General features: G+C 42.3%; 1 protein-coding gene across 1 annotated transcript in view; it reads left to right on the top strand.

Annotated features, from left to right (window-relative positions):
* Nucleotides 1-14,798, top strand: part of LOC148773674 (acyl-coenzyme A synthetase ACSM5, mitochondrial-like) — a 31,457-nt gene extending 16,659 nt beyond the window's left edge. Inside the window, exons 6-14 of the mRNA XM_088832919.1 lie at nucleotides 611-764; nucleotides 3,378-3,457; nucleotides 5,723-5,846; nucleotides 6,714-6,794; nucleotides 6,930-7,031; nucleotides 10,626-10,753; nucleotides 10,839-10,938; nucleotides 13,553-13,672; nucleotides 14,076-14,798. Coding sequence (XP_088689045.1) covers nucleotides 611-764; nucleotides 3,378-3,457; nucleotides 5,723-5,846; nucleotides 6,714-6,794; nucleotides 6,930-7,031; nucleotides 10,626-10,753; nucleotides 10,839-10,938; nucleotides 13,553-13,672; nucleotides 14,076-14,192 — 1,006 coding nt within the window. The 3' untranslated portion in view covers nucleotides 14,193-14,798. The remainder of the gene's footprint in view (nucleotides 1-610; nucleotides 765-3,377; nucleotides 3,458-5,722; nucleotides 5,847-6,713; nucleotides 6,795-6,929; nucleotides 7,032-10,625; nucleotides 10,754-10,838; nucleotides 10,939-13,552; nucleotides 13,673-14,075) is intronic.
* The last annotated feature ends 543 nt before the right edge of the window (nucleotides 14,799-15,341 follow it).

Below are 15,341 nucleotides of genomic sequence, written 5' to 3'. Positions count from 1 at the left end.
TCAGAATATTGGGTTAAGAATAAACTGTAGAAATCAAAGGTGAAGCAGAGGGCCACTTAAGAGGCCAGTGCATTGAGAGGCAAAGGTGGAGGCTTGCCTGGGGGAATAGCAGTGGAAGGAGTGAGAGGAAGCGTGATCCTGAAAGTATTTTGAATGCGGACCTAATAAGATTTGATGGGAGGTGACAGACAAACCTCAAGGATGATGCCAAGTTTATGCCTATACTTACTAAACTATAAGCCCCTCCAAGCAAGACTAATCATTCATTTCTCTATCCCCAGTGGTAAGGGCAGGATAAATACTGAATAAATACTGACTGAACAAATAAAGTGCCCTTCCACATTATATTGAGATTACTTGTTCCTTTATATATCACTCTCAGTAGACTGCGAAGTGTTTGGAAGCAGCACATTTGTTTTTTTTATTCTAGCCTAGGATATAGGAATATAGAAGATGCTCAATAAATGCTTTGGAGGCAGTTTGGCTTTATGGTTCTTATACAGATATGACAAGTGTAAGTGAGTGAGTAAGGCTCCAAATAGGAGAACAGACTAATGTAATTCTTTTTAAAACACTGCTGAGGGTTCTGATTTTCTCCAATTTTTGGCAGGAGGTGGGTGGCCTTGAGCAAATCAGACATCTTCTGGAACTCAACTGACACTGGCTGGGCGAAGGCGGCCTGGACTCTCTTCTCTGCCTGGCCTAATGGGTCTTGCATTTTTGTGCATGAGTTGCCCCGGGTTGATGCCAAACTTATCTTAAATGTAAGAGACAAAAACACCTCTTCTGTGTCGGGTATAAGTTAGATGAGTGGGATATAGGTTTTGAGTGTGCAGGATAAAAGGCATGAACCGGTGACTACAAAGTTTCTTTGACATTAACCCAAAAGTCTCCCAGGACCTTCCATAATCTGGTTCATGCCCTCCTGGTTGTCTTGAATCATTGCCCATCCTCTAACTATATTCCTAGACATAAGGCCACTTAACATCTCCAAACCTTTGCATGTTCTATTTGGTTTTCTGTGGGGTGCCTTTTCTGATACTGCTTTCTTCCTTGTGCTCTTGTCAAAACCTTGGGGGAAAATTACAACCTACTCCTCAACATTGTGTGCTGCTGCCCATGATGCAGAGCATAGACAGTTCACCCAATCCTTGACTCTCCAGCCCATCCTTCCAGGGTTTTCTCATCATCAGTGTCCCCAGTGAAGATACAGGGCATCTTTCTTCTGCCCTCCACATCCTAACCACAACTTTTTAAAATATCAGAGGAACCATCTGCCCATGCTCTTTGCATTGAGGCAAGCTGTATAACATGGTGGTTAATAGAACAGGCTGGGCCATTAGTCAGACCTGGCCTTTGATCCTACATCTTCCGTTTGCTCGCTTTGTTTTCTTGGGAAAGTCACATAATCTCCTTTAGCCTCATGTTTCTCATTGGCAGGGAAGAAAGGGATAATATGGCTCTAGAGAGCTGTTATGAGAATTAAATAATATTAGGCCTATGGCCTGGCACGTAGTAGGTTCTTAACATATATTAATTATTTTATCATCATTAGCAAACTCACCATCATTATTACTCGTCCAGGGCTTGATAGGCCAACGTGTGCCTTCTCCCTCCACTTCCCCCTACTCTGAAGCAGTATGTCAGTCGTCTACTGCTGTGTAGTAAATTACTCCAAAATATATTAATTAAAAAGGGGTTTCCCTGGTGGCTCAGTGGTAAAGAATCCACCTTCCAGTCCCTGAGTTGGGGAGATCACCTGGAGAAGGAAATGGTAACCCAGTCCAGTATTCTTGCCTCAAAAGAATCAGACACAACTTAGTGACTAAAACAACATAGAAATTTAAAGCACAAATATTTATTATCTCACAGTTTCTGATGATCAGGAATCTGGGATCAGCTTCCAGGTGGTTCTGGATCTGGGTTTCTCAAAGGGTTGCAGTCAAGATGTCAGAAAGCTATACTCATGTTGACAGTGGCATTATTCATAATTGTTAAAAGGTGGAAGCAATCCAAGTTCTAGCAACCCAGATAAAATGTGACACATACTTGCAATGGATTATTATTCTGCCTTTAAAAAGAAGGAAATTCTGCTATATACTACATCATGTTGAAAACATTATGTTAAGTGATATAATATATAAGACAGAAGGACAAATAATATATAAATACCTGAAAGTGAAGTCGCTCAGTCGTGTCCGACTCTTTGCGACCCCGTGGACTGTAGCCTACCAGGCTTCTCTGTCCATGGGATTCTCCAGGGAAGAATACTGGAGTGGTTACCATTTCCTTCTCCAGGGGATCTTCCCGATCCAGGGATTGAACCCGGGTCTCCTGCATTGGAGGCAGATGCTTTAACCTCTGAGCCACCAGGGAAGCCCATATAAAAATACCCATATATACATGCCTATATATAAATACCTAGAATATTCAAATTCATGGAAACAAAGTAGATGGTCAGAGGATGGGGGTAGGGGAAATAAGGAGTTATCATGTAACAGGTAGGGAGTTTTAGTTTGGGAAGATTACAAAAAGTCTTAGAGGTGAACGGTGGTGATGACTGCAAAAGAGCATGAATTTACTTAATACCGCTGGACCGTACTTAAAAATAGTTAAAATGGTAAATTTTCTGTTATGTTTATCACAAAAATAAGAAAAAAGATGTCAGCTAGGGCTGCAGCTGTCTTGATATTTGACTGGGATTGGAGATTATGTTTTAAACTGCACTTATGTAGGTTTTAGAAAATTCCAATTTCTCACTGCTTCTTTGCCAGAAGCTTCAGTTGCTCACTACAAGAACTTGTCCATTGGACGACTAGAGTGTACTCACAACACAGCAGCTTGTCTTTCCCAGAGTGAGGGAGCCAAGAGATGGAGAGACAGTGACAGTGCCCCAGGTGAAAGCTGTGGTCCTAATGCCACATCTGTGTTAGGCTATTGGTCACATAGACCAAATGTGGTACATTGTGGAAGGGGATCGAGTTTAAATACTGGTAGGTGGAAATGGTGACTCAGATGGTAAAGCATCTGCCTCCAATGCGGGAGACCCGGGTTCGATCCCTGGGTTGGGATGATCTCCTGGAGAAGGAAACGGCAACCCACTCCAGTACTCTTGCCTGGAGAATCCCACAGACGGAGAAGCCTGGTAGGCTACAGTCCATGGGGTCGCAAAGAGTCAGACACGACTGAGCGACTTCACTCACTCACTCACTCAGGTGGAAATCATTCCAGGCCATCTTGGAGGCTGGGTACCACATGGCGTTTTCAACTTTTCTCCTCTGGTGATGGGAATATAAAGACCTGATTCACCCACTCCCCCTCCGTGAAATCCCACCCTCTTAACTCTAAAAAGATCTCCACACTTTGTTTTTGTTTAGACTCTGTCCAGGTTCCCGATCACCACCCTCTGTTGTGTCCCCACCATCTTCCGTCTGCTTGTGCAGGAGGATCTAACCAGGTATGGCCCATCTTTTTGGTGCTGTGGTGCTTTTAGATACCCAAGTATCTAAATTTATAGCGCAATTCAGTTCAGTTCAGTTCAGTCACTCAGTTGTGTCCGACTCTTTGCGACCCCATGAATCGCAGCACGCCAGGCCTCCCTGTCCATCACCAACTCCCGGAGTTCACTCAAACTCACATCCATTGAGTCAGTGATGCCATCCAGCCATCTCATTCTCTGTCATCCCCTTCTCCTCCTGCTCCCAATCCCTCCCAGCATCAGAGTCTTTTTCCAGTGAATCAACTCGTCACATGAGGTGGCCAAAGTATTGCAGTTTCAGCTTTATCGTCAGTCCTTCCAATGAACACCCAGGACTGATCCCTTTAGAATGGACTGGTTGGATCTCCTTGCAGGCCAAGGGACTCTCAAGAGTCTTCTCCAACACCACAGTTCAAAAGCGTCAGTTCTTCGGTGATCAGCTTTCTTCACAGTCCAACTCTCACATCCATACATGACCACAGGAAAAACCATAACCTTGACTAGACAGACCTTGGTTGGCAAAGTGATGTCTCTGCTTTTTAATATGCTGTCTAGGTTGGTCATAACTTTCCTTCCAGGTACCCCTGATAACACGTGCCTCTCTTATTCCAGTTTTCTTTCTCTCAGTGTCTCTCTCACACACATGTACACAAATACTCACAAGCATATACACACATATCCTTTGTAGACACCTCTTAGGAATGAACTTCTGGCCCCCAGGAATTTGCAACCAAATGGAACTGAACTGAGTAGAACTAAACAGTCTGAAATTTTGGTGCTTACACCCATATACCCATAGGCCATTCCCTCAGCAATGAGATTATAAAAATTGATGGATAATTGTTAATCACCTGTGGAATAGGTTTGTGGCCAGAGCCTTAGGTCTGGTGGGACTAACAAGTCCACCACAATGGAAGCTCCATCCCTAGTCCCATACTAACTCCAGCCAGCCATTCTCAAGTGAATGCCACTGGGCACCCAACAGAAAGTGACAAGACACTTCAAATGGCTCCCATCTTGGGTGAATCCAAAGCAACATCTTCTGGTAGGGCAAGTTTCACTGCTGGGGTGGGTAGAGAGAGGTCCATGCCCATTGGTCACCTGCTGACCCTCATCTCTGTCTCCCTTGTCTATTCTCTCCCAAATAATGGGAGTTGCCCCAACCCCCTTATCTTCCCTAATCCCATATATCTGGTCATAAAGTGCCTAAGAGAGTAAGTTCTTCCATGATTCTCAAGGTTAATTCTTCTATGATGTAAGAATTCTTCATATCCATTGATCTATTGTGAATATTTACACAGCATGATTTGATCAAAAGCAGACTTAGAATGATTTGTTCAAGCATAAAGTGATTGAAAGATACTTGGTAATATTAGGTAATAGCCAAACCAATTTAATCCAAAGGGGAAAATGATCACAAACTTATCTACAGTCTCTGATCTTTCACATTTTGAATAATTTGTTGAATACTTTTGCAATATATTTAATATCTGTCAGAATTTTGGGGTTTCTAAAGGGCTACTGGAGAAGACTCTTGAGAGTCCCTTGTACTGCAAGGAGATCCAACCAGTCCATTCTAAGGGAGATCAATCCTGGGTGTTCATTGGAAGGACTGATGCTAAAGCTGAAATTGCAATACTTTGGCCACCTCATGCGACGAGTGACTCACTGGAAAAGACTCTGATGCTGGGAAAGGTTGGGGGCGGGAGGAGAAGGGGACGACAGAGAATGAGATGGCTGGATGGCATCACCGACTCTGTGGACATGAGTTTGAGTGAACTCCGGGAGTTGGTGATGGACAGGGAGGCCTGGCGTGCTGTGATTCATGGGGTCACGGAGAGTCGGACACGACTGAGTGAATGAACTGAACTGAACTGAACCAAAAGGGCTACTTTCTATCTTCTTAGTTGTTAATTGATTTCTCTTTTTCAGAGATGGTTGTCCTAACCAACTTATTATCAATCTGTTTGCAACGAAATCATTTTGACCAATTCACATGGAATTCACCATTGTTATGCCAAAACCTATTGTATGAGGTTCTGATTTTATTTCAAACTCAGATAAGATTTTTTTTTAAGTTTTTTGTCCATACCTGCAAGGTCAGGGCACTTGGGGCAGATTTATAACCTTTATAAGTATAGCAGCCTATGCTTTAGTGCCTCAAGGTGTCTGCCAGCTGTGCTAGAGTATGAGGTTGGGCATGGGGATTCTGACATATGTGGCCTTGTTTTTTGGCTGAGAAAGATACCAGTTTCAGAGCTTGAGACACTGTGTGACCGGAGGGGAGGCTCTGACTCCTGATGTGAGGGAAAAGTGGAAGAGCCAGACGGGCCTGGAGCTGCACGAAGGCTATGGTCAGTCTGAAACCGTGAGTGTTGCCAGGCCAGTCCCTGCCCAGGTCACCTCCATCTGAGCCCTCAGCCAGTCAGTAGGGATAACTTGTCTGTAGGGACAGCTGGTCTGCAGAGCCTCCTGCGTTTCTGGCTGTCGTCTCTGTGACACCTTCAGGGACTGCCCTGTACACAAGGAGGAGAAGAGAAGTCGCTCAGTTGTGTCCAACTCTTTGCGACCCCATGGACTGTAGCCTACCAGGCTCCTCCATCCATGGGGTTTTCCAGACAAGAGTACTGGAGTGGGGTGCCATTTCCTTCTCCAGGGGATCTTCCCAACCCAGGGATCGAACCCAGGTCTCCTGCATTGCAGTCAGACGCTTTACGATCTGAGCCAGCAGGGAAATCCATTCCCCATTCACAAGGAAGAGAAGCTAGTAACAAAATACTAACTTTTGTTAAAAACAGAATCGGCCTTTCCTTCCTTTTGTTTTAAAGGTAATTTAATTTCACAATGACACCATAGCCAGCAAACTAATGCTCATGGCTGAGGTATTTGTCTCCACCAGGACAACCCATGTCTGTCTCTGGTCAGAGTCTGGTCTTAAACAGCATTCTCTACAGCCACCTGGGCACAGATTTGGTGATCAGTTGAGTCTTTTAGCTTCGTGACAGCTTAAGTTCTTTATGTGTGAGTGTCCATTTGAGTGTTCAGTAAGTGTTTGTTCTTTATGGAAAGAACTGAAGGAAGAAAGGAAGGAAAGGGAGAGAAGGAAGGAAGGGAAGATGAAAGGAAGAGGAAGAAAGAGGGAGACAGTTTGAAGCCAGAGTGAAAGGAAAGGCATGGACCAGGAAGGAGACTAAGGAGATAAGCCTCCTCCTTATTGGTTCTGGTTTCTCTTCAGGTTCTAATCTGTGCCAATCCAAAAGGGATGAAAATCAAGTCAGGATCCATGGGGAAAGCGTCCCCACCATATGATGTGCAGGTAGGCAGCCTCTCCCAACTGTTGATAAGGCTTGATAAGAGCAAACACACATATCTGGATTAGCAATAGCTGACAGCTGGCAGGGTGGCCTGGCTGTATAAATATCAAGACACCATCCTGTGATCTCTCTGCCAGGTTGTAGATGAGGAGGGCAACGTCTTACCTCCTGGAGAAGAAGGGATTGTTGCTATCCGTGTCAGACCCACCAGGCCCTTCTGTTTCTTCACTTGCTATTTGGTAAGTAACAGAAAATGGCCATTTTCACAACAATTGCACTGTGCCAAGCATGGTGCTCCATGCTTTATAAGTATTTATTTGTTTAGCTTTTGCAATAACCGTATGAGTTGGCACTAATATTGATAAGACGTTATTATCAATAAGGAAGCTGTTATAGAAAGATGAAGGGACTTATCCAATATCGATCACTTAGTATTAATATGTACAGGACATGGGATTTAAATGTGGTGTGTCTAAGGGTACATGCCATCATTTTAATGATGAGATAAGGGCAACTCAATCATTTTAATGATGATAAAATCAAGGTTCAGAGAAGGGAAGGGACTTATCAAAGGTCAAATTAAAATTTCTTATAAGAACCTAGTTTTCAGAACTCTTTGCCTTGAGTCTTGTGTGGATAAGGGTTTGCTGTCAGGGCTTGTGTCCTGGGTTTCCAGTCCAAGTTTCTGTGATAATTCAGTAATTAATTCTCCCTTATACCCACCTTGGGTGGTGCTTGTGACAGATTCTGTTTTCTCCAAACTCTTCTCTACAAAACTCTGCTGACCTGGTTCTCAATCCTGCTCATTAGTAGCAGCTTGGAAGCTTCACACATTACTGATACTCAAGTTCCAAGTCAGTGAAAGGCAACTTTCTGAGAATGGGCATCAGCTCCCCAGGTGATCCATATGTGTGGCCCAGCTTTATAGGAACTCCATCTTCTGAGCAACAATATTGGAAGAAGCAGATGAAAAGCAATCCATTTGTTTTTCAAATGCTGTACATGTATTTTATGACTTTTCTGTGATTACAAGAGGAAAATCTTTCATGATATTCCATTTAAAGTGATAGAAAGCAACCTACAAAACAACAACAAGATAATAATTCCATCAAGCAGAGATGATGTGAAAATTTAAATGTATTTCCTTCTAATCACTTTTGTAAACAAAAGTAAATCCTTGACTTTCCTGAAGAATTTATTCCGTATTCACTGAGTACCTACTTCAAGCCAGCATTGGACAGGAAAGATAAGACCCTTGTTCTCGTAGGGCTTTCATACAGGACTTTTGTGAGCCTGTGATCATGCCATTGAGAGTCAATGTAAAGTTTTTTCCTAACAAGAACATTTCCTTTCTTCAACTTTTTCATTTCATCTTAGCACTAGCTGTTAGTTTTGTTTCTGGGTGATTTTTAGCAAAGAAAATTCTGAAAGCATTTAATCTCTTCATGAGAATCATGGAACATTGAAAATTAATAGAGGTTGTCAGGCCAGAGTTGCTCTGTGAATGCTGGGTTGTCAGTAGGACTGACCAGGTAAGCTCATCCCCCTTCATTAGTGTGTATATTCCAAATAGCTGAGATTGTACTTGTCAATTAACTAATGTGCCTACGTTAATTTTATGCCCAGTGTAAGGAATTTACTTATTTTCCTATGGAAACAAATTGTCAAATGCCAGATGTTCATTAGAGAATGGTTTATAATAGACAAAAAAATGTGGATGTACTATCTGAATTTCTAACAGTGGGAAATTAGTTACATAAATGATATAGCACTGCATATAAAAAAAAAGAAGAAGGAGAGAGAGAGAAAGATAGAAAAAGAAGAAAAAGGAAAGGGAAAGGACTAAAAAGAAAACGAATCCAGTTTCTAATAACATAAAATTGTTTAAATAAATAATATTGCAGTCACACGGGAATATTATGCAATTATTTTATATTTCATTAGACTTTTTATTATTCTGAAAAGATGCTCATGATATATTGTTAACTAAAGTAAAACTGGATTTTAGGAATACATAGAACAGAATATTTTGTATTCACACAAATGTGTATATGTGTAGAATCACAGATAAGCCACGAAAAGTTACCATACACAAGATCAAATTTTTAGCCTTAGTTATCCTAATAGTGAGACTGATCTCTTGTCATCCTTCATCTTTATTTTGTATTTATTCTATAAGAAATATATGATTATATAATATAGAAATGATAAATTTTTTTAAAATGAAAGGGTCCTCAAGTGTAATTTCACATATATAATTGGTACCACACCATACCACAACTTTGTACTGTGTACTTTTTAACATTATGTCATGAGTCTTTTTTGTGGCACTCAGTATGTTGGGAAAAATTCATTTTTTATGACTACTTAGAGGTCCCCCACTTTGGGAGTAATATGATTATTAAGCTTTGTGTAGCACATTCCCTTCTGAGGGCCTTGGCTCTGATGGCAGCACATTGAATACATCCCTGTGCCCAGCCTGACAACAAGCATAATTACCCTGAGAAAGTTAGAGACTTATTCACAAAAACATTATCATAAGTCTCAATATCTAATAGAACAAGTTTCTCCTTCTTAACTTCTTTAGAAATGTTTTACCTACTTACTCTTATTTCTCTTTTCTTTCACAGTCAGTTTGGAATCAACTTGCCAAGTTCTCTAGAAACTGTTAGCATTTTAGTTGGAGTTGCATTGTGTATAGATCAATCTGTGGATAATTAACATCTTTATGATATTAAGTGTATCTTTCCAGTCATGCATATCTTCTTTGATGTTCTATAGAGTTTTATATTTTCTGTATACGCTTCTTACAGATTTTGTGTTAGATTTATTTTTAGGTGTTGCTAGCTTAGCTTTTTCTTTATTTTTCAGAATGCATGTTTAAAATTAAAGTATAACTTACATACAGTGAAATGCCCCTATGTTACATGTACAGATCAATGACTTTTGACCTGTGTAACCACCATGGCAATTAAGATATAGAACATTTTTTATTTCCCCCAAAAGTTCTGTTGTGCCCTTTTGCAGTCAACTCCTAGACTCCAGGCAATTGCTAAATTGCTTGTCATCACTGAAGAATAATTTTCCCCCTTTTTTTAAAAAAGAACTTTATGTAAATAGAATCAAAGCATTAATTTGTGTGTATCTGCTTTCTTTTTCTCAGCACACGTTTTTGAGATTCATTGCAGGTGCCAATAACTTGTTCCTTTTTCCTGGTGAGCAGTAGCTTTTACTTTAAAGCTTTGAGAATCAGAATTTGATGTTTTATTTCTTTCCTCTACCTTTGCTTTTGCCAACCACCCCCTTTCTATTTTCGGTGATTGCTGAGCACAAAGAGTATCAGTGCGCTCCTTTGTCCTGAAAAAACAGAGCTCAGACCAGGACTTGGAAACAACCTAGAGGAGTGGGATGGGGAGGGAGGAGGGAGGGAGATCCCAGAGGGAGGGGACATATGTACACCTATGGCTGATCATGTCGACCTTTGACAGAAACCAACACAATTCTGTAAAGCAGTTATCCTTCAATTGAAACTTTAATTAATTAAAAAAAAAAAACAGAGCTAACAGCTCTGTGCCCACCCCCCTGCCCACAAGTATGCTGCCTAGACACTTCCAGGGATGGTAGTGAGTGTCTGTCCTTAATCATTTTCTGATAGCTCCCTTTCAGTTAAAAAAGGGAAAACCCACAGATTCACAGCTCCCCGTCCAGCAGTGACTTCTGGCCACTGGATTTCCTGTTGAGGGGTCCTCAGACATCTGCAAGGGACTGCTCAGGCCATATGTACTGGGTGACTGTGTTCAGATGGCCCTTAATGGGCTCACTGTGTCTTTCAGGACAACCCTGAGAAGACAGCAGCATCAGAACGAGGGGACTTCTACCTGACGGGGGACCGAGCCCACATGGACAAGGATGGCTACTTTTGGTTCATGGGAAGAAGTGATGACGTGATCAATTCCTCAAGGTCAAGTTGTCTACACTTGCCTTCTTCCTTTGAAGCTTCGTAGCAGAGAGGAGGACCCTTGAAAGAGTTTGTTTTTCTCTTCCAGCTACCGGATCGGGCCTGTTGAGGTGGAGAGTGCACTTGCTGAGCACCCAGCTGTCCTGGAGTCTGCTGTGGTCAGCAGCCCGGACCCCATCAGAGGGGAGGTAACTAGTCCAACCAAGAGCATTCTCCTGGTTCTGTACCTGCCAGCACCCAGCAGAGTAACCTGGAAGGCCCAGGTTCCCCCATATCTCACTCCATCCAGGTACTGCAAAGCCTGAAATGCTACCGTCAGACAAATACACATGTCTTTTGGTTAAGCATTGCCTTCATGTCTTTAAGGATACAAATACTCTCCAGAGGGACACCGTAGGAAGATATAAACACTTTGGTGTCAACTGGACATGGAACTGGATCCAAAAGGGGCTATTAGATGGAGATGTTGGTGACAGGTGCAGGCTTTGTCATTCATCCTGTCCAATAAAAGGTCCTTTTCCATTTGCAGATGAGAGTATAGTAAGCAAACCAAACATGGTCACTGTTGCCTGTGACTTGATAGGGATAACCAACTTGAGGGATGACAAAATAAGTATCCCAAGTGACCTTGATATGTCAGATGTGCTCAGTCACGTCTGACATTTTGCAGCCCCATAGACTGTAGCCTGTCAGATTCCTCTGCCCATGGAATTTTCCAGGCAAGAATACTGGAGTGGGGCACCCTTTTCTACTTCAAGAGATCTTCCGAACCCAGGGACCAAGCCTGCATCTCTTGTGTCTCCTGCATTGGCAAGCAGATTCTTTACCATTAATACCATCTGGGAAGTACATGATATATCAGAAAGATAAGCCAATTTTAATAAATTGGCCTTTCTCAGGAAATATGCAAATACCTTCCAATGGGTCCCAGAAGAAGGGACAGTATGACAGAAATAAACTCATAGGCAGACCTATGAAATTTTCAGTGGCTGTAAATCCAACATAATCCTAAAGTATAATGTAGTTACTTTATGAAAGTTAGTACAAGATCAAGCTACATCCTCAGAAGCCTCAGGAGAGAGGAGTGATTTGCAAAGTCTGGACCCTGGACTGCTCACAGCTTCATCTTCTGGGAGTTTTGTTTAAAATACAGATTTCTAGACTTAAAGTGAGACTTGTAGAATCAAAGTGATTGGGGATGCAGCCTTAAGGAATCTTCATTTTGACCAGAAGGCCCTAGCCAAGTGATTCTGATACCCACTAAAATTTGAGACCACTAATATACAGTGAAGGAGGTACAGAAATTGTAGCTGGAAAAGTATGACTAGTCCTGCATACCCCAAATTAACTGGGGCTGTGACAAATGCCTGTGTGTTCAAAGTTAAGCCAAGTACGGTGCTCAGAATAGAACCTGGCACATAGAAACTGTTTGATAAATGCTCAGTAGTTTTAACAGTAAGAGAAGGCCCTTCCTAAAAGCCAGATCTATCTGCACCTGAAATGGTATGAGATGCCCACCACTGGAATGTATGTAAAGACAATGAACCACTGCCTAGGGTATTGTTGGCAGAGTTGTATACTGGCCTTTTGAACTCTTCCATGAACTCTTCCATGGTTTCCATCAGAAACCATGTTCTGTTGTGCGTGAGTTTGGGACTGTTTCTTGTCCTTAGCAAGAGGCAACCTGCAAGAAAGATCTGGGCAGAGAGAGCCAAGGTGCAGAATGTCCAGGATGTTTCAGGATGCCTGAAACAGCTGTGCAGCAAAATGCTTGCTGATTGCAAATACTCACACATGCAGTCTCAGTAAGACCCACCATCCCTTGAAATGGTATGAATTTTCCCCCAGCCCTGCCTCTACAACCCTATTCCTAGCTGCCTTCCTAATTCCCTGGTGGCTCAGTTCAGTTCAGTTCAGTTCAGTCACTCAGTCGTGTCCGACTCTTTGTGACCCCATGAATCACAGCACGCCAGGCCTCCCTGTCCATCACCAACTCCCGGAGTTCACTCAAACTCATGTCCATTGAGTCGGTGATGCCATCCAGCCATCTCATTCTCTGTTGTCCCCTTCTCCTCCTGCCTCCAATCCCTCCCAGCATCAGAGTCTTTTCCAATGAGGTGGCCAAAGTATTGGAGTTTCAGCTTTAGCATCAGTCCTTCCAATGAACACCCAGGACTGATCTCCTTTAGAATGGACTGGTTGGATCTCCTTGCAATCCAAGGGACTCTCAAGAGGCTCAGACGGTTAAAAAAAAAAAATCTGCCTGCAATGCAAGAGACCTGGGTTCAATCCCTGAGTTGGGAAGATTCCTGGAAAAGGGAATGGCTATCCACTCCAGTACCCTTGCCTGGAAAATTCCATGCACACAGGAGCCTGGTGGACCACAGTCTGTGGAGTCACAAAGAGTCAGTCACAACTGAGTAACTAAACAAACACAGGCTCACTATGAGCCCTAAGGAGTCTGTGAAACTCCTCTCTCCAAGGTATTGTCATCTTAAGAGAAGCATGTTGGCTTCTAACTGTCATTTCATGTATGGGGAAGAGTTTGGTAAATAGGATTCTAAATCATTCTATAAAAGCCATAATTCCCAATAATTACTCCCAATAATTGATCCTAACAAAGCAGACAACAGAAAAAAATTGGTGTCCAATTTGCAGGCCAAGTCCAAGTCACTGGTAAGTTTCATGTTGAGCTGGTAAATGTAAGCACTTATTCACAAGGCTAGGTTAAAGAGAAAAGAGTCGTTATATGGGGACTGATTCTTTGTTTTTTCCTTTGTTTGGTTTTGGTTTTTTCAACAGGTGGTAAAGGCATTTATAGTTCTTTCTCCAGCCTACTCCTCGCATGATCCAGAGAAACTAACCCAAGAACTCCAGGAGCATGTGAAAAGGGTGACTGCTCCATACAAGTACCCCAGGAAGGTAAACATCTAGGAGTTCTAGGACTTGAAAAGCTGGGAAATCAAATGGGAATGTGCTCCCTGCACTCCTACTCAGGGCCAGGCACTAGGAGTGTGAAGACTGTGTAACTCTGGCTGCTTCACCCATTTCTCCCTGTTTCTTCACTGGGCCTTCCTTATAGCACACTGTGTGCCCACACTCAGAGTTGGCATAAACAAGATTCAGTGGGTGGTACTGAAATGCTTCTGGAAAGTGCATGTATTCCAGGCCAGCTGTTTTTATTGTTGCCATTTGGGGAAAACAAGGAATCATGGATGCTTTCCAATGACATGTCAGAGGGTAATGATTCTTTCAGGACAGAAGTCTTGCTGTGAAATGATCACTGTAAAGAGTTCTTTTGTTTTTTTGTTTTTATGGTCACTAGATAGCCTTTGTTTCAGAACTTCCGAAGACAGTTTCTGGGAAGATTCAAAGGAGTAAATTGAGAAGTCAAGAGTGGGGAAATGAGAAGCAACCCCAGAAAGGTCCTATAAGTCACTGAAACTTCCAAGAGGAACTGGTGGAATCACTGGTTAATCCCCACTTGGAGCATCATCCTTTCAACCCTACTGAAATCAAAGGCTTGCAGTCTCCAAATGGGCATCTTTAGCATCATTGGATGACCCTGGAAGAAAGCAGAGAACATCATTAACCACCAGTTCAGAGCCACTGCCCGGTCTAGCAACTGTTCGGTGGCTTGGCTTCCTCATCTGTCGGGAGGTATCCTCAGTAGCTGCCCACTGGTATTACTTCCTAATAAGCTTTTAGCTAACCCTCCAATGGACAGGTCACCAGAGTGTTGGAGGCACTTGTGATCTTACTGCCAGGGGCAGTGTAACCACTTGACCCTTTTGATAAAACTATTTGGTAATCATATCCAGGGCCACAAAAATTAATCATACCTTTAGTTCAGAAACTCCATCTTTGGAAATCACTACAAAACAAAATATTCAAGAGATAGTTACTGTAGAATTGTTTAAAACAGTGACAATTTGGGGGAAAAAATTAATGCCTAAGTAATAGGGCAATGATTAACTAACTAAACTGTGGTAGATTAACTCAATAACATGTTTTGTAGCTGGCCATTAAAAATATGTGTTGGGAAAAACAGGCTAAATTCATTTTGTCAGAATAAAAATAATATATGTATAGTGGAGAACCACAACTTTCTATGATAAAGGAAAATCTACAGAAGAAAAGAGACTGGAGGGAAACATACTAAATGTTAACAGCAATTTTCTTGAGTATTGAAAATAATGGGTGATAGATTTTTTCCTTTCTCTGCTGCTGCTAAGTCGCTTCAGTCATGTCCGACTCTGTGTGACCCCATAGATGGCAGCCCACCAGGCTCCCCCGTCCCTGGGATTCTCCAGGCAAGAGTACTGGAGTGGGGTGCCATTGCCTTCTCCGTTCCTTTCTCTACATGTCTCTATTTTCCAAGTTTTTCAGTGAGTATATTTAACTCTTTTAATTAAAAAAAAAATATTTTTGAGAAATGATCACTGAATATCACACTCTGCCTCATATCTTGTTCTTCCTCCACATACAAACACATCACCTCCAAATGCAAGCATGTTGTCTCACCCAGGAAAAATACAGGGACCTGAAGTCACGTCTCAGAAGCCCAGAAACGGAAAGGGTGGCTCTGGGC

This window comes from Moschus berezovskii, chromosome 27 (genome assembly GCF_049115385.1).
Source record: "Moschus berezovskii isolate FMDL1 chromosome 27, NW_MosBer_1.0, whole genome shotgun sequence".
NCBI classification, from domain to species: Eukaryota; Metazoa; Chordata; class Mammalia; order Artiodactyla; family Moschidae; genus Moschus; species Moschus berezovskii.
The sequence above is the reverse complement of the archived record's forward strand: the minus strand, read 5'-3'. Positions and strand labels throughout refer to the sequence as shown.